Raw genomic sequence first — 18,795 nt, forward strand, 5'->3', positions numbered from 1 at the left:
TTTTCACTCTCCTGACCATGTAGATGTTCATAAAAGATAACAGAGAAAACTGAAAGAGACAGACTTTTCCAATAAAATATATCATTAAGCTAACATGCATATTACAAACATACTGGTGAACGAATGTTATTGAAGATAACAGTGTTTTTGTGTTAATTTCTGAGCCTCTGAATGTCAAAAAGGGTCATATTTGATGATGATGAAACTCATTTTACCTGAATTATTTCAATGTACTGATAGAATTAGTGAATAAAAACTTATTAACCTTTTTAAACCAGTAGATGCTCTTAGTACCCGGTAGATGTTTAAGTGTTTGAGGGGTTACTTGAGTTTAATTTTATAAACTCTGCTTGTGAACTGATCCATATCGTAGCTACACACAGTCCATGTTCTGCTCAAAGCCTTATCTGGGTCAGATCTGTCTCTTATGTGGAGAAGGACAGTCTGTTCCCTATTTTGTGACCTTCTGTAGACCATGGTAGTCCATTGGAGTAAATTTTTATTCATACATCACCAAAATTACAAATTTGGAGCTTTACCATCTGTGAAATATACAACCCCTTCTGTGCACTGACTCTGAATTCACTGGTAAAATATCCCAAAAAGGAGGACATCTCCGACAAGAGAAAGTGTAATCAGTGTCATGTGTACAGAAATGTAATCATATGAAGTATCAATTACAACTGTTCATTTATAATGTTTAACACACAAGTAAGACGTGTGTTAAACATTATATTAGGGTGTATTTTTAAGGGTGTTTTTTTTTTTTTGTTGAGATGAATTGGTTGTACTGCAACCGTATTTTAAATTCATCACTTACACGTTGACCCGTGGGGATCCACGGATTCTAGATGTGGTCATTTTAATGCTGTTGTGTATTCGTGCTTGCTGTACTGCATTTGTCCAGCAGTCACCGCCAAAGCGTTCTGGCCAAAGCAACATGACTGTAAAGCTAGTGTATTCCAAAATTACAAATATCTCCCAAAATATTGGTCCTATCAACTTGCTGTTTTCAGTACTGTCTTCCTTGATCAAAAATACACACGTATGCCAAACTGCAGCAGTCAGCTCTTTAAGGGTTTTGTGTTAATCACCAGACACACACACACACACACACACACACACACACACATACACACAGAGGCGACTTAGCTTTTATAATATAGATACCTTACATGCTGAAGTTTTTTTTTTTCAAACCAGATGTTAAAGAACAATACAATATTATTAAAGCCAGTTCATATATAGGAGAGAGTCCACACATATCTTTTTATTCATACAAACCTTGTTTTAATTGCATAATGGTCACTTCCAGACAAATTTTAGGCAACGACCCACACAAACATCATTGAAACTGCATCTGTATCAAAATCTGTATCAAAGTCAAAAGGAACTCCCCAGAGGATAAATCATCAATATATTAATGTGAATGTATAAACTTTCTAATGATCTTATGTTACATTCATATGGTGCTTTATGCTTTATCTTTGCCTTTAATTTATAACTGTTAAGCTCTTTCTTTCTTTCTTTCTTTCTTTCTTTCTTTCTTTCTTTCTTTCTTTCTTTCTTTCTTTCTTTCTTTCTTTCTTTCTTTCTTTCTTTCTGTCCTTCTTTCTGTCCTTCTTTCTTTTTTAATAATGGAGCCTCCCCACACCAGCATTTCACTTGATTGTACTTATATAATAATAGTGACAATAACCATCTCCAGGCTTGTATGACCATGTGACCTTTCCTTTGTTATCAACACCAGGTAAAATGTCATATTAAACAGTGTGTGCCCCTAAGGAAATCACTCTCTAAATGTTGAGTACACCCTGATATAAATTCCTGACTGGAGCTCAGCTTTGCACACAGAATAATATGATGTATGTGGGGTATTTCCATAAAAATAGAGGGCACATTTATTCTCCTATGGGCATAATTATACATAAATATGCACCATAACCGTGTTACCTCTGTCATCAAGCTCAAGACAGACCTAGATACTTAACATGATTTTCATATATATACTAAATAACCTAATACTGTGGTTGAGCCTTGGTTGTGTGTATGTAATCAAATATCTGGTGCAACTCTGCCACCATTAAAATGAAGTCACACTGTTACCAAAAAGGTGTATTACAAAAGTAAAAAGTATAAAGTGGCATGTTAGTTTATGTGCATACGCTTCTTTTTTGACATATTATTTATCCTGTTGTTGTGAGGTGGAATAATATTGCCAGCTCCTTAAAAACTAATGAGATACCCGAAGGAAGTATTTACCCAGTGTGAGCAACTGGGCCCACTGTTAACCAGAGGATTATTTTCCATCTTCATTTCAATACAACTATGATTTGGTTTGCTGCTTGACTGAATGAAGGCGTTTCTTTAAATGTATCACATTTGCTTAAAAGTATTTCAAGCTTGGATATCAAGAGAGAATAAATTGAGAATTGTCAAAGTACTGAAATAAAATTAAAGATAAAAACTAAGATGACAATCAGATGTAAATTAAATTAAAGACTATGTAATATAAGTACTGGTGGTTGCAGTTAAAGCTCTTACAACTACAAAAATTACTACAATTTTTAGAATCAGTGACATTAAACACTGAATCTGTTTTTACTAATACATACTGTATTACAACTTCTAAATACTCATTTTCATGTATTAAAAAAAGGGGGAAAATATTTGCTAAAGGTAAACATTCCCTTTTATAAATTATTAAATCATTTGACTGTGAAAAACTTTTAATAAGTTCCTGTCGATGTACAAAATTATGTCATTCATCATTGATTAAAATGTGCCAATATTCTCAGAAAAAATCTGAAATTACAGCGTCGCCATCTACTGGTGACTATACAAATGGGTTTAACACGACAGGGAAAGCACGGAATTTCGTGAAAATATTTTTTTATTTACTAAAAAAATCATTAACCAGCAATTAAATTATATACATATCAATATATTTGATTGAACTCTTATTTTGTTACATTTTTTTTTAAACTTAAGTTTAAATTGTGGCGCTGTATCCGACGGAACATGAAGGGAGCGCGACAAACTTTGAGCAACGTCATCATTTCGCGACACGTCAACACGCAACTCCATCAGTGGATGAGCTAACACACTGCAACTACAGACTTTGTATAACTTAGTAAATAACCGCGTAACTCACCTGGAATATCATACTGAGTGCGTTTTTGCTTAAATTTTCGCCGATATTAGAGATTTAAGTCAGCTGTTTTGATATCTTTCAGTGTTTTCAGTTGCAGTGACGAGGCAGCAGCTCTGACTGGTGTCAAACAATCCTGAGAGTTTGGTTTAATTTTAGAAAGACTTCACCTTTAAAGTCGTCTTGTGAGAGTCAGGATGAATGAAGAAGGTACGCAGTTAAGCTCTCCTTGTCAGTGTGTTTCCTGTCATTGTTTTCTGTTGAGTTGTGCAGGTATTAACCATGTGTCGCTGTGTCCCGGTTGGCTCAGAGCTGGTGGAGTATTTCAGGGCTCAGATGAGGAAAGACCCCGACATGGCCTCTGCAGTAGCTGCAATCCGGACCCTGCTGGAGTTCCTCAAGAGAGACAAAGGTATTTTATTTCACAACAGTATCATTATTTACATCAGCCCCGGTTCGTCATAAGTATATTACTAGCTGGATGAAAATAATCCCATATGGAAGAGCTCAAAAGTGACTTTAAATCAGGATTGAATGTCACTTATGACAGCAGCACAGAGACTGGATATGTATAGCAGTTATCAGTGATTCAGTTCTTGAGGTATTTATAGTCCAGTAGTTACTAGTCCTAATTTTCTGTCTCATCCAGCCATCATTAGTACAATTTTCAATATCTAAAAAAATCATTATGTTATAATATCATGCAATTTTATAAACATTCAAAAAGAATTATGATCAAAAAGCTCTGCTAACATAACATGGTGGACATCTGGATTTGGCTTTCATTTTCATATCTGATGTTCTACTTCTAAATGAAAGGTGTTCGTAATTCTATTGCACACATACAGATTACCAAAAATACAAGTGTGTTTCCAAAATGGAAAACCCAAAACATGTAAATGGAAAAAAGTGATATGATTTGTTCTTGGAATAATGCTGTTGTGGAAATTTGAAATTTTCACTTTGACTATGAAAAAATTAATTTCACATCACAGCAATAAATATCCAGTCTAGCTTTGGAATATTGTGTATAGATGCTTTGATTATTTTAAGGATTCAGATACTTCTATCTTATATTTAGCTTTGACTAGTTCAAAGTTGTTTATGTTTAATACATTATCTATTAGAAAGTATGGTGTTGTGAATATCTTTAGTTTCTGTTTTAAGAAATCAGATAATGCGGATGGCTAAAATATAAATACAGGTGTGAGTAGAGCTGCACAATTACCTACAGTGCAGTTGCATTGATATGTTTTTAATATGACTTCAAGATTATATGTCTGGACTGAAAACATTCATATTTCAAAGTTATCATCAATCAATCAATCAATCAATCAAATTTTATTTATATAGCACCAAATCATAACAAGTTATCTCATGACGCTTTACATATCGAGTTGGTCAAAACCAGACTCTAAACCAATTTACAGAAACCCAACAGATCATCTGTAATAACCAGCATCATGTTACAATTCATAATTTGATCACTTCCTGCAGCTGTCCTTAGTTTTCAGCAGTTTTCATCTATATATTGGATATTTTCTGGCTATGACTTGGTCCTGAGGTAAACCATGAGAAGTACAACCTGGGGCTCTTATTTACCTGTGATTAATGCAGGTCATGTTAACTGGTCTGTTGAAGGTCTGACAGTGTCTCTTCTCCTCCCCCTCCTCAGGTGAAACGATCCTGGGCCTGAGGGAGAGCCTGACATCGGCCACAGACTGCCTGACTGGAGTGGACTCCTCGGTGGCTGTGTCCTCAGGAGGAGAACTCTTTCTGCGCTTCATAAGTCTCACATCACTGGAGCACCAGGTCAGCATCCTACACGGAAACTGTCAACATTGATGTCTCTACATGTTTCACTGAGCAGCTGGGCGGTGCTCATTGCCATTATATCTCAATGGCCTTAATGATCTTCCACCTGTATAATATCAGATACTTTCATCTGATGCTGTGACTATTAAATATGTATTTTGGCATATACAGCGTATACTTTTTAGATAAAACTGAATTAGACAGATGATTTGTTACCTTTTGACACATGCAGTTCCATGAGTTTTCAAGTATGTTTGCTGTTCATCTGAAAGAAAAACATCAGTATCTTCAGATAGAATCACAAACAACAAAGTAATGGCACATTTTAAACTTTTTCTTATATACATCATATAGTAAACGACGAACAAACCAAAAAGAGATTAAAATTTGCAACTGGGCCAAAACACTAAATGATAATACTGATGTTGCCCTTACATACAGACCTGAAAATGTTGTGTGTGGAGAGCAAAAAAAGCTTTCTACAGTTTATGAAATAATGGGCGTTCTTTGTCACCACATTTCCAGGTACTAAATATCCTTCATTTTTTGTGACTCTTGCAGGATCTGTCTCGATGTAAGAAGGTGATGGAAGAGAGAGGAGAACTGTTTCTAGAGAAGATCTCGATGTCCAGAGCTAAAGTTGCCAAGCTCTGTCACACCTTCATCAAAGATGGTGCTGTAAGTGACATCACAGTACTTTTTTTTTTCTTTTTAGATGCCGCTCTCTATTATTTGTTCATCTGTAACCAGCTCATTTACATTTCTTTTATTCACTGTCCCTATGACAGAAAATCCTGACTCACTCATACTCCAGAGTCGTCCTCAGAGTGCTGGAAAAAGCTGCAGCTGAGAAGAAACGCTTCTCTGTCTATGTCACTGAATCGCAGCCTGATGCAGCTGGGTGAGTGAATAATTTCAGTAAGTCATGTTGGTTTTATTCTCAAGAGACAAACACTTATTGAACCAGTTTTTCCTCCTTCTCTTGGTGCAGGCGGCAGATGGCAGAAGCTCTGAGGAAACTCAATGTTCCAGTAACAGTAGTCCTTGATGCAGCAGTAGGGTAACTCTTAGCTTCTTCTTTCTTAAATTCTGTGTGTAGCATTTGCCTACAAAGAGCTTTTTACAGACGTATTAGTATAGAAAACACAGGAAGAACAGTTGCATTGTCTCCCCTCTGTCACCTTCAGTTCTTTGGTATTGGGCTAGTCTGAACTTCATATTGCCCTTATGTAGCACTACTGCCAAAAGCCAAAACTAGTGACATTATGAACATTTACACAACAAACTGATTTAACTAATTTGAATTGTTATTTTCATATTAAGCGGCTTAAGTATTAGTTTTTTACCTCCACAAAAGAAGTTATTTTAACCAGTCTTGTCAACAATCTAGCATCCAGTTTCGCACAAATCCTTGCCATCTTTTTTGTGAGACTTTTTGACAACAGTTTAGAGTTTTGGTCGTTCTGGGTCAAAGTCAGGAAAAATTCCTGCTTTTTATTTTGTCAAAACTCATATGACTTGATTCTAATTTACATCATGCTATGTCCAGACTTAATGGGACAAAAGTTTGACACAAGGTTGAAGGACAGCATCACAGTAGATGATTAATGAAAAATCACTATATCTCACGTTATTCTTCATTTCATTAATTTCTTTCACATTTTAAATGAGGCATCTTTAGATCATTGTCCTCTCAAAATGCAAAATAAAAATGTAAGCCGATTTGCAGAGTGGAATGAAGCTTGGCTTTAGCTGGTTTGTGCTCTCTGAGTGCTTTCTACTTTTAGTATTCTTCACACACATGCTCTGATCTGGAAAAAAAGTGTCTTTTTTTTTTTTGTAAAGCAGCATGAATCTGCATCAAATCGTCTTTTGTATTTAGTCTTTTAATTTGGCTGAGGAGGAGCTGCAGAAGGAAGACTTGCTTTCAGATTCTGGCATTTTTTATTTTTGGTTTTAGCACCTCTGCAGCTTTAGTTTAGTAAATCTAAACACATTGCACATTTTACATGGAGTTTGTTTCATTATAATAAAGGTGTAAAAGTTGATCTGTTGACTGGTCTTAATACCTTAACTCCACTTATTTTGGCCAGATTTCCTGCTGCATATTGCTTTCACTCATCCAGACATCTAACATTATCTGGTTCGCTTTGATGGACAGATGAAAGAATAGGAGGGATGTTCTTGCAATCGAGCAGTTATGTTAAAAACATTTAATAAGAACACAAAATCATGTTTCTTAAAAACTAAAGCTGTTGCCTTTTTAGTCAGATTTTTGTTTCAAGGACAGACAAACCCAATAAATAGACATGTATAGACTGTCATAAACTCAGGGCAGTGCGTTTCTGAAAGTGTTTTGTCTTGTGTTACAGATACGTGTTGGAGAAGGTCGACCTGGTTATTGTTGGTGCAGAGGGTGTTGTGGAGAGCGGAGGAATCATCAACAAGGTCTGTTCATGTCATATTTTCCATTAATACTCAATTGATGTTGCTTGTGCCACAAATACAGACTGATTGTCTGTCTTTGCAGATCGGCACTTATCAGATGGCAGTGTGTTCTAAAGCTCACAACAAGCCCTTCTACGTCGTGGCAGAGAGTTTTAAGTTTGTCCGTCTTTATCCGCTCAACCAGCAGGACGTGCCCGATAAATTTAAGGTGCAGCGTTATTGAAGGTATCTGTATCATACAATGTTTACTGTAAATCTTTCTTTACATGTCTTCTTTTTCTGTCTTTAGTACAAAGCAGACACGCTGAAGACAGTCCAGAATCTGTCTGAGGAGCATCCCATGATCGATTACACGCCTCCTTCCCTCATCACTCTCCTCTTCACTGACCTTGGAGTTCTCACCCCCTCTGCGGTCAGCGATGAACTCATCAAGCTTTATTTATAACCTTGCCTCTCAAATCTTGAATAAAAATGTTAACAAAAAGAGAAGAGTTGTTGTTGTGGTACAGTTCTGTCCAGTCAGACGTCGTCCTGATCTGAGCCGCTGCATGGTGTTCCTCCTGCTTTGTGTTTCGGCTTGGACAAACTTGTTATTTGTTTCTCAAAGTCCTCCTCGCTGATTTGTCCTTTCTTTAGTTTTTTAAGGAGGCGGGTGTCGCTTCGAAGCTCTTTCATGTCGTCCTCGTCTGCATCAGACTCCTGTTGACACACGATGATAGAATGAGAGCTGTGAGGTTCAAGATTTATCTTACTGTTTTACTTTGTAGTAAATTTGGTTTGGGTTTCCACAAAAAAAATTTAACTATAGACAACAAAGGGAAGCACACTTAAATACATTATTACTAAAATATACATAATATTACATTGAATATTATTATCAGGGGTTTTCAGTGGATTTTGTCCTTCGGATCAGATATTTTTCAGACTAATTTACATAATTACAGACAGTTATTATTACTATATATATATAAATGCATGTGGGCGGCACAGTGGTGCAGTGAATAGCACAGTCGCCTCAACAAGAAGGTCCTGGGTTCAATTCAAACCAGAGACCTTCCTTGCATGTTCTCCCCATGTTTGCGTGGGTTCTCTCTGGGTACACCGGCTTCCTCCCACCATCCAAAGACATGCGCTGATAGGTTAACTGGTTAAATCTAAATGGCCCATGGGTGTGAATGTGAGAGTGAATGGTTGTTTGTCTCTATGTCGGCCCTGCGATGAACTGGCAACACATCCAGGGTGAACCCCACCTTCCCCCACAGGTAACTGGGATAGACCCCAGCACCTTCGCGACCCTCTAGAGCAGGGGTGTCAAACTCAGATCCTCAAGGGCCGGTATCCTGCATGTTTTAGATGCTTCCCTCTTCCAACACACCTGATTCAAATGACAAGCCTATCATCCAACTCTGAAGAAGCCTGATAACGACCGTCAGGTGTGCTGGAAGAGGGAAACATCTAAAACATGTAGGATACTGGCTCTCGAGGACCGGAGTTTGACACCTGTGCTCTAGAGGATAAAGCGGTTCAAGAGATGGATGGGTGGATATATATGTGTTAGTGTCTACAATGAATAAATTAAATTCAAAAAGCTTAAAAACAAAACTTGCTGGGGAAAAGTCACTTAAATTGTTTTGCTAAGTATTTTTAGTAAAAAAAAAAAAAAAAGTATATTTTACAGTGCCCTTGGGTGTATTCTGATCAAATACTATATTGAATTAGCTGAAAGGATCTAAGCTTTCACATCATTTACAGATTGTGTAACTAACAGGAGGCGATTTAACATCACAGTCACCAAGGACAAAACTGAAAATGTGCTTAATAGTTACGGACTATAATGTTCCAAAGAATCACATGGCATTAAGTTTGTTCTGCTGTTTAACCAGTTTTGTGAAGAAATGTCAGGCTTGAGCATGGATTGGGTCAGAAGACCACTGTGGACACTTAAATGTTCTATAGATAATCAATGAGGTACTCCATAAATCATGTTTGTGTTTCTTCGAGCAGCCCCTGATGGTTCACAGGTTGCTATATAGCGGAAGGTGCCACTGTAACGCATAAATTGTAGGTTTGGTGAAAAATCTTGGCAAAAAGATGATAATAGATGGGTGTGTGGACATGCTGATCGCTTTGTCTTTTTATAATACAGGAGTGAAAATAAGTGTGACAACTAAGATTAATAAATCAAGATGACTCATTTACCCACATTTAAGTACAGAGAACAGAGTAAAGAATACCTCATTGTGCTTCCTTTTGTCTGCCCTCTTTTTCCTGCGTTCCTTCTTGTTCTTCTGTTTGGACCAGGACTGGTTCTTCATGAAGTTCTTCTTGACAGGATACATCTGGTCTTTGTCCTTCTGCTCCGCCAGCATCTTCTGCCTCTGCTTCTCTCGGTTCTTGTCTTTGTAGCGGATGGTGTTTGTGTCCACGTTTGTCTCGATAAAATCAGGTAATGTTTTTCCTCTCAGCTCTGGCATCTTGGGCAGACGGAGCAGGGCGAAGCCACGGGCTAAAGCTGCAAAGTCCAGATCTAGACAGAAATATACAACACCAGCGTCTGTTAATAATGCACAGTGCAGAGTTAAACATTTAAGATCCAAATGTCAAGTGATTTTTTTAAATTTTACCTTTAATTCTGAAGATTAGACTACATTCATGTTTGGCATAGGCCTGAACATTAGACACGAAGGCCCTCATGCCTCTGTCAAACATGGCGCGGTCGGCCAGAGCCATGGCCTTCACTTTAGGCAGCACATCCACAACATCATTAATAGGAGCCATCTTCTGGAGCGGGCACTGAAAAATACAAACAAGCATTATATCATCTATCATTGGAATGGCCTAGTGCGTATTACTCAGTCAATGTTGATTTTGACAAACTTTTTTTAGTTAAGCAGGGAAAACCTGAAGGTTGATTCAGCTGATTTCAGGGCTGTTTGGCTTTTCACGATTTAGTATATCAGGGTTCATACACATTTGTCAAGGTCAAATTCAAGCACTTTTCAAGTACTTTAAAGGGTCATTTTCAAATTTTTCCAGCACAGCACCTTATTGCTGGGGCAAAATACATATCTACAGGAATATATATAGTGATGATTTTTTTTCCACTAAAATTATGTTTCATAATAGCTTAGAAATTAAAGGAGAACACAAAATTTTATCCAAAAAAAGGGAAGCCACCAGGCGTTCTTCAGGCACACTCACACCTAGACAAAGATTAAGATAAAAATGTACCTGGAGTTGACCTGAGAGCACCCAGCAATTTTCTTTTTCGACGAAGTTTTATTTTTCAAAATGTATTGCCTCTCTCTAAGTAGCTATGGCTTGCCATCTAACCTGGCAGAGTTGACATTAAAGATAAATAAATAAATCACATCACAGAGTTAGAATTGCAAGTACTTTCAAGCATTTAAACTGAAATTCAAGCACTTTCCAAACTTTGAAAATACAACACAGAAATTCAAGCACTTTGAAGGATTTCAAGCACCATGATAAGTGAATGAGAAAACACATTCCAGGTTCAGAGGAAGTTGACAGACTCGAGGAGAAGAACTTACTTTCTGGTTGATGGACAAGAAATTGACATAAGACTCCTCCATCGGCAGCAGAAAGACGAGGGCATTTCCCAGATTACCGATGCGAGCTGTACGGCCGCAACGATGAACAAAGGCACTGACAGAAGGCAAAAAAATATCTGTTAAATGAGGGGAAGTTTTTCATACCTCGGTGAGTTAAGTTCTTTTTAAGCTAAGAATGATTAGGGCTGAGAAAACTTTAACAGCTGTATGGCTCTGACAGAAGCATTAACCACTATTGAGTATTGGAAAAACATTCAGTATCATTTTATACTAAATTTCCAGCAAATCGATTAATGCAAGTTAATGCAGCACACACAAATGGCTCTTATACATTCCTACAAATGTTTTAATTTTCTAATGTTTGAAAGTATGAATGTTAACAGACAACTTCATGTCATGGAAATCAGGTTTATTTTGTTATGCTATAAAGCTGCTTTGAGAGTGGGAAGACATAAATGAACTGAATAAATAAAACTAACATTTAAAAACAAGAAAAGCACTCAGAGAGCGCAGACCTCCACCAAGACAGATCTGTTGCCCCCCCCATCACCACCAAAATTTAATCATTTCTTCCTTGTGCCAGTATCAACATTTCCTGAAAATTTCCTGAAAATCCATCCAGAACTTTTTGAGTTATCCTGCTAACAAACAAACACCCAAACAAACACACAAAGCAAAGCGATCACAATACTTCCTGGCGGAGGTAAAAAGATATCATCATGAAACAAGCTCATGATGTACAGGGCTTGGACAAAATAATGGAAACACCTTAAAAAATCAACAAAATATAATTTCATATGGTGTAGGTCCGCCTTTTGCGGCAATTACAGCCTCAATTCTCTGAGGTATTGATTCATACAACTTGTGAATTGTTTCCAAAGGAATTTTAAGCCATTCTTCAGTTAGAATACCCTCCAACTCTTTTAGAGACGATGGCGGTGGAAATCGACGTCTTACTTGAATCTCTAAAACTGACCATAAATGCTCAATAATGTTGAGGTCTGGGGACTGTGCCGGCCATACGAGATGCTCAACTTCATTAGAATGTTCCTCATGCCATTCTTTAACAATTCTAGCTGTATGGATTGGGGCATTATCATCTTGAGGTGAAGGTGTTTCCATTATTTTGTCCAACCCCTGTACGTAGGTCTCACAAATATGACAATTACCATAACAGTGTTGGTAGTAATGACCCACCTTTCCCATGTCTTTTACACCAAGTAGATTTAGTTTGTAGAGCAGTATTCAGTAAGTGAGCTTATCTTTAAATATTTTATTTGGATGATAAATGCATCACTACCAAATGTTTGCACCTGTGAATCTCTATTGATTTCAGCATTTTGCAACAGTGAAGTAAATTATAGTGGCTGACAAAGTCTAATTAACTCATAAAGACCCAGTGCAACTTTTGTGGCAGTTTGCAAATGAATTTTTCTCTATATTTGCCCTATGCCCTTATATTTGCCCTTTCTTAAGTGATTTATCACTGTTTATTGTAATATTATCCTCTTTATTTCGCATTTCTTCAGTAAAAATCTGGTATTTCCCGATATTTACTTAATGAATCATGTAGATGTTCATACAATCTCAGAGTAAATTCAAAGGTTATTAGATCAGAAACAGAGAAAACGGAAGATTATGTGACTTTTTCAGCAAAATCTCTCATTAACTGAACATAAATCAAGTGTCTCCAACCACTGTCATTTATCCAACTCCGTGGGTTTTACTGGTGAATCAATATTGTAGAAGAAGACGGTGTTTCCACGTTCACTACGAAGCCTCTGAACGTCCAAATGGGTCATATCTGATGACCATGAAAAGATGACAAACTGTATTTTACACCAATTATTTACATGTATTGATAGGATTAGTGGATCGACAGGTATTAAACAGTTTAGATCAATACATAGTTCTGGATGATCATGGATCTTTGGGTCTTTATAGGCTAATCATAATAAATTGATTTAGTTGGGCTTTTGGCTCTGTTGTGAATGTGAAGCCATTTATTTATGTTTCTCTGCTCAACAAGTCAAGGCACAGAAATCCCCCAAGTACACATATATACTTGGCCACAGATTTGGATAACACACAATGTAACTGCCATTAAAACATGTATATATAGGTTCATTCCCCCTTGACCATGATGCTGATGAACATCTAGAGTTGGTCATCAAGTACCTACAATGGCAGCCTACTGCTCCTAATGTGCACTACTATATGTGCTAATGCTAATGCTAATGTTAGGTAGTGTATGTGTACTAGGATGGGTAAAATGCATTTCCCTATAGGTATAACAAAGTGGGTTATCCTTTAACCTTTTAGCTCCATACTGTGCACTCACCTGGCACTGCTGGGAGGATCGTACTGTAGGACCCAGTTCACATCTGGAATGTCAATGCCTCTGGCCATGACATCTGTACACACCAGGATCCCACTGACACAAACACACAAACAGCATTAATACAAAGTGTGGAGACTCATCCCACCTTTTAGGACTGAGTGTTAGCATCAATATAGCAAAACAATACATAACATTGAGTACAATTCAGTATATTAAGATTCGATGGTCATTGTAAGCAAGGTGACATAGTGATTTTTTAACACAATTTCAGGAAAACTAACAGTGGACACTACTACATACATAAAATAATCACTAATACACATAAAATCAGCTTAACTACTGATTAAAAACGATACAGTGATTTAGAGAATTGATGCTGCATTAGTATCTTCACAGCAAGAAGGTCCTGGGTTCGATTCCAACACCAGTCGACGGGGGGTGGGACCTTTCTGTGTGGAGTTTGCATGTTCTCCCCGTGTCTGCGTGGGTTCTCTCCGGGTACTCCGGCTTCCTCCCACAATCCAAAAACATGCACTAATAGATTAATTGGTTAATCTAAATTGCCCATAGGTGTGAATGTGAGAGTGATTGTTTGTCTCTGTATGTCAGCCCTGCGATGAACTGGCGACTTGTCCAGGGTGTACCCCGCCTTCGCCCCTATGTAGCTGGGATAGGCTCCAAGCGACCCCCGTGACCCTGTGAGGATAAAGCGGGTTCAGAAAATGAATGAATGAATAGTATCTTCACAGAGTGTTACCTTTTCTGTGTGCGGAAGTCAGCAAAGATCTTGTTGCGCTTGTTTTTCATTTTGCCATGGATGCACTGGACGCTGACCTTCTTGATCAGCATCTCCAGAGCTCGGCCATAGTACTCCACACATGCACATGTACTGAAGACGAAAACAACGAACCGTCTCAGTCAGTGACCAAAATGTATTTTTACATTCAGCCAAGAAAAGGGGTGCGCGACCGTACCTGAAAAACACCAGAAGTTTCTCATGCTTGTGTTGCCGTAGAAACGCCACCAGGTTGTTGAACTTGTCCTCGGTCCGACAGATCTGAAATCAGACAACTTTACCGTCACCAGACTTGTAGAAGGTATAGGGGAAAACATACAACATGACATGAAGTTATACGGCTGTTTTCTGTCTTAAATGCATTTTAACAGTGGTTTTATTTGTGTCCATGTGTGAAAGTGACTCACAGTGTAATAGTTGGACAGTCTAGATGGTGTCTTCTGTGCGACAGTGTCAGCCACGCCCTTCTCCTTGACAGTGATGCGTACGGGGTTTCTGAGGCCAGCCCTCACCAGTTTCTCCAGCTCCTGTGTCTGAGTGGCAGAGAACAGGCCTGTACGCCGCTGCTTTGGCAGGTAACTCAGGATGGTGTTCAGACTGGACACAGACACAAACACACACTTAAACAACTTATTTTTTTTAAAATGATAAACAATGCTGTTATTAACATTCTGCTGCTGTTGGCTGATGATTTGCACCCTTACAGCATACATAATTTGCAAAAAAAAAAAAAAAAAAAATGCTATAGCAGATGAATTAACACGTCCAAAACTGTTTTACCCCAGCAGCAGGTCACCATAAATTCAGTGTCAGTCATTTTTCATTTCACTGACAACAAAAGTACTTGAACACAACACACTCGCAGTGATTTAAAAAAAAAAAATTATTTCATTCATTTTAGTTCAATTTATCATATATTTTATACATTTTGTTGGTTATTCTATTCATTTCATTGTTTGTTTTATTTATTTCATTGATTTTATTCTTTTTGTTGATTATTTTGTTCATTTTGTTGATTATCTTACTCTTTGTTGATTATTTTGTTTATTTTGTTGATTATTTTACTCTTTGTTGATTATTTTCCTCATCGTGTTGATTATTTTAATTATTTTGTTGATTATTTTCCTAATTTTTGTTCAATTTGTTGCATATTTTACTCATTTTGTTGAATACTTAAACAACTTCTGAGTGGATTTCTTCGGAATAAGTATAAACTGAAAATCTTCACTTTAATTTCGTACCTGGCTTCAAAGCCCATGTCCAGCAGTCTGTCGGCCTCATCGAGAACCAGCACGTCGAGACTCTTGACTGAGCTGGCCAAGTCCAACCCGTCTGCCTTCCTCCTGAACATGTCCTCCAAACGGCCTGGAGTCGCAATCACAATGTTCGCCCTGAAAAACAAATACACACATAGAAATGTCAGTCACCCCCTTGGAACTTATTTGATTACAGGGTAAGAAAAACACGTTGTATGTGCTCATCACATACCCCTGCTCCTTGAACTTCTCGACATCTTCTATAGGGTTAGAGCCACCAATCAGCAAGATCTGCCTGGAAAAGAAACATATAATAAATGTGGAGAAAACATACATTGCCTAAACTAGCCTTTAAGATCCTAGATTAAATTAGACTTTAACAAATTTGAACCCAAATCCCATTCTTTGCAATTATATTTATATATATTTTCATAAACTGACTGTACAGTAATTTAAAAAAAAAAAAAATCACATTACCCTTTCTATACTGTAAGGCAGTGGTTCCCAGCCCTTTTTGGCCCGTGACCCCATTTTAACATCAAAAATTTCTGCCGACCCCAGATATTCAAAACAGAGACTTTTTTTTTTTTTTTGCTGAAATTAATTTGTTTTTGATTATGTAATAGTTTGCTATACTATGTTGCAAATAAATGTTAATTTTAGATGACATTTAGTCTATATAATGTATATTATTATGGACATAGGCAGAAAAGCCAGGTGTAGATTACTGCACAAAGTGAGAATTTTATTTTCCTTGGTCAGAATATGTACAGTCAGTCCAGCTTGGATTTACAAGGCTGACAGTTAATACTGAAAGAAACAATAACTCAAACTATGAATTATGAAAGCGCTGCAGCATCTGAACCACAATGAACATTTGAAAGATAAACAGTACCACAGTGCTTTAGTTTCAGCTGCACAGTTTGTCATGTCTTGTATGTATTGGGACTGTCTCTCTCAACTCACCATGTATTTACTTATTAGTAAGTTTTTTGTTTTGTGTGTTTTTTTATCAATTTCTAGAAATTTCAGGCGACCCCATTTGAATTCCAGATGTGGGGTCCCGACCCCAGGGTTGAAAAATACTGCTGTAAGGTATATAAAACTTTCAGAAGTTAAATCTTAGATGCACAACACACAAAATATCTAACAATAAAAACAGATACTGCTGAAAATTACATCACCCACAGCTGGGGATGCAGTTTTCAACAGAGAGCAGGATTCAGTACAACAAATCCCATTCTGTCTGTTGTCATTTGCCACTTACGTAAACTGTGGAAACTTCTGTAAGAACGTCCCCACCACTTCACTGATCTGAAGGCCCAGTTCTCTGGTGGGGGTGATCACCAGGGCACCCACCTGCACAAAACACCAGCAGATACTCAGTCTACACATATCACACCACTAACATCAAACATAGACACCAACACCATGTCCTTACCTGCATCTTCTTCAGCTTCTCTTCTCTCTTCAGCAGCAGCTCTATAATAGGAATAACAAAAGCCAGAGTCTTCCCACTTCCTGTGACCTGCAACAACATGGTATTTAGCATTTTCAGTTAAGTTGCTCTGGTAATGGTCTGGAAAGGTAGACGTGAAGTGTTTTCTCAGTTTAGATATAAAGTTAGTGAACTCACCGCCTCGGCAGCCACGTCTTTGTTCCCCATGAAGAGCGGAATACAAGCAGACTGGAAGAGGCAGAAAACAGATGATGTGTTCACTGCCTGGTGCTGTTACAGACTACAGACTGCATTAAAGTGCTCGTGTTACCTGAACAGGTGTCATATATGTGAATTCCAGTTCCTTTAGCGTCTCTAAAATGCTGTCGTTGAGTTTAACAGGTAAACTGTCCCACGTCCCGTCCGTTATGTTATCCATGATACAGACTGTTGAAGTTCTGTGCTAAAATGTGCCACAACTGCTCCTCACGTTGCGGTTCATTCCGGGTGCGCCGCTGTTTACGCACCGACTGAAAACTAAAACACAATCAAAGGTTCCGCGTTTAAGTATTTTCAATTTTTGGTTTCAGTGCGCATGTGTTTTACTTGACTAAATAAATAACAACAACAACAGTAGTAGTAATAGTAGTAGTAGTAGTAGTAGTAATAATAATAATAATAATAATAATAATAATAATAATAATAATAATAATAGTAGTAGTAGTAGTAATAATAATAATAATAATAATAATAGTAGTAGTAGTAACAACAAACAGAATATGAAACAGTTCTAAAAATTGAAATACATTGAAAATCATAGGTTATAATTGTTTCCAAAGCTATATATAGTTGTTCGTTACTATCATTATGCGTGATTATATTGAAAATGTGTAAATAATATGTATGCCCTGTATATGTATTGCCTATTGCCATATCTGCTACTATTACTGTCATATCTGCTGCTGTTTTAATCCATTATGCACCTACTCAACTCATAATCTTTACTGTATTGCTCTACCACTGCGAATGTAAATAGATTGATATATATACACTTTATATTCTATTATAATATAATGTATCTTTTAATCCACTTATTTATACTTATTCTATTTTACCTCTTTTTTTAAGAAATTGCGTGACATTTAATAACAAGGTGAGAGACAAATGGTATCTCAGTTGTCCTGTGCATCTAGTAAACTGACAAATAAAATCTTTGATTCTTGAATCATCTTAAATATATATGCATGTATGTACAGAAAAAGTAATTTAAATAGCAGATACTCTTTTACATTTCCTGTTTTATTCTTAAATGTTGTGCATGTCTTCTGCAATTTGTCTCCTGTATTTTGCTACGATAAACACTGCAATTTCCCCATGGTGGGATCAATAAAGCCATATCGTATCTTATCTTATTACTAATGCAGAAACATCTTAATACTTTATAAGCTGAGGTGAAGCTCATTTTAACATCTTTAACCTCATAAGACCTGATGAGTATAAGGAAGTAAACATTCTAATCTGATCATGACGTAGTTTTAACAAACTTAATTCCTCATATAGGTATAGTGGGTCTGTTTTACTGAAGGCTTACGGCACCTCTCTGTCTTAAATGTATTTTAGTGTTGGAACATTGCTCTTCAAAAAACAACATTGCAATTAAATCAAAAGCCTTGGTGATTCTACGTGTAATGCAGCTTCTCCACACTAGGGTTGTCCATTTTGTCTGTAGTAGCAATTTGTTAGAGGTCATAACACATCACACACTGCACACATTTCCTAGATCAGTCATTGTCTGGAACACAATGGAGTTTTCAGTGTGATTTCCAGTGAAGTCCCAAAGTACTTTCCAATTACCAGTGTCTATCTTTTTCCTGCTGCAAAAACTTTTCACACTCGTATGCCACATCAAGCTACTAATGTTTTAGGCACAGAAAAAATATGTTTAACATAAAGGATTTGAAGTGGTTTTACTGTC

The 18,795-nt window shown here is 37.2% G+C and overlaps 2 protein-coding genes across 2 annotated transcripts; one reads left to right on the plus strand and one right to left on the minus strand.

Moving 5' to 3' along the window:
* The first annotated feature begins 3,066 nt into the window (after nt 1–3,066).
* On the plus strand, nt 3,067–7,903 carry eif2b1 (eukaryotic translation initiation factor 2B, subunit 1 alpha). Its single transcript, XM_030150428.1, has 9 exons — nt 3,067–3,361; nt 3,462–3,563; nt 4,827–4,963; nt 5,528–5,644; nt 5,755–5,867; nt 5,958–6,026; nt 7,339–7,414; nt 7,497–7,622; nt 7,704–7,903. The coding sequence occupies exons 1-9, from the start codon at nt 3,349–3,351 to the stop codon at nt 7,857–7,859; spliced, it is 909 nt and encodes a 302-aa protein (XP_030006288.1). The 5' UTR covers nt 3,067–3,348; the 3' UTR covers nt 7,860–7,903.
* Nucleotides 7,202–17,329, minus strand: ddx55 (DEAD (Asp-Glu-Ala-Asp) box polypeptide 55). Its single transcript, XM_030150427.1, has 14 exons — nt 17,152–17,329; nt 17,019–17,069; nt 16,824–16,910; nt 16,650–16,741; nt 15,615–15,677; nt 15,368–15,517; nt 14,534–14,723; nt 14,305–14,387; nt 14,088–14,219; nt 13,331–13,423; nt 10,969–11,083; nt 10,039–10,207; nt 9,649–9,941; nt 7,202–8,113 (listed from the first exon to the last, which is right to left on the minus strand). Exons 1-14 carry the CDS (start codon nt 17,257–17,259, stop codon nt 7,934–7,936), a joined length of 1,806 nt encoding a protein of 601 aa, XP_030006287.1. The 5' UTR covers nt 17,260–17,329; the 3' UTR covers nt 7,202–7,933.
* Between the last annotated feature and the right edge of the window lie 1,466 nt (nt 17,330–18,795).

This window comes from Sphaeramia orbicularis, chromosome 12 (assembly GCF_902148855.1).
Source record: "Sphaeramia orbicularis chromosome 12, fSphaOr1.1, whole genome shotgun sequence".
NCBI lineage: Eukaryota > Metazoa > Chordata > Actinopteri > Kurtiformes > Apogonidae > Sphaeramia > Sphaeramia orbicularis.

Coding starts and splice junctions, on each gene's coding strand:
- eif2b1 (XM_030150428.1), top strand. Junction 5,645..5,754: donor CCTTCATCAAAGATGGTGCT/GTAAGTGACATC, acceptor TCCCTATGACAG/AAAATCCTGACTCACTCATA. Junction 7,415..7,496: donor GCGGAGGAATCATCAACAAG/GTCTGTTCATGT, acceptor CTGTCTTTGCAG/ATCGGCACTTATCAGATGGC.
- ddx55 (XM_030150427.1), bottom strand. CDS start 17,259: ATGGATAACATAACGGACGGGACGTGGGACAGTTTACCTGTTAAACTC. Junction 16,911..17,018: donor AAGACGTGGCTGCCGAGGCG/GTGAGTTCACTA, acceptor ATGTTGTTGCAG/GTCACAGGAAGTGGGAAGAC. Junction 10,208..10,968: donor TCTTGTCCATCAACCAGAAA/GTAAGTTCTTCT, acceptor TGTATTTTTCAG/TGCCCGCTCCAGAAGATGGC.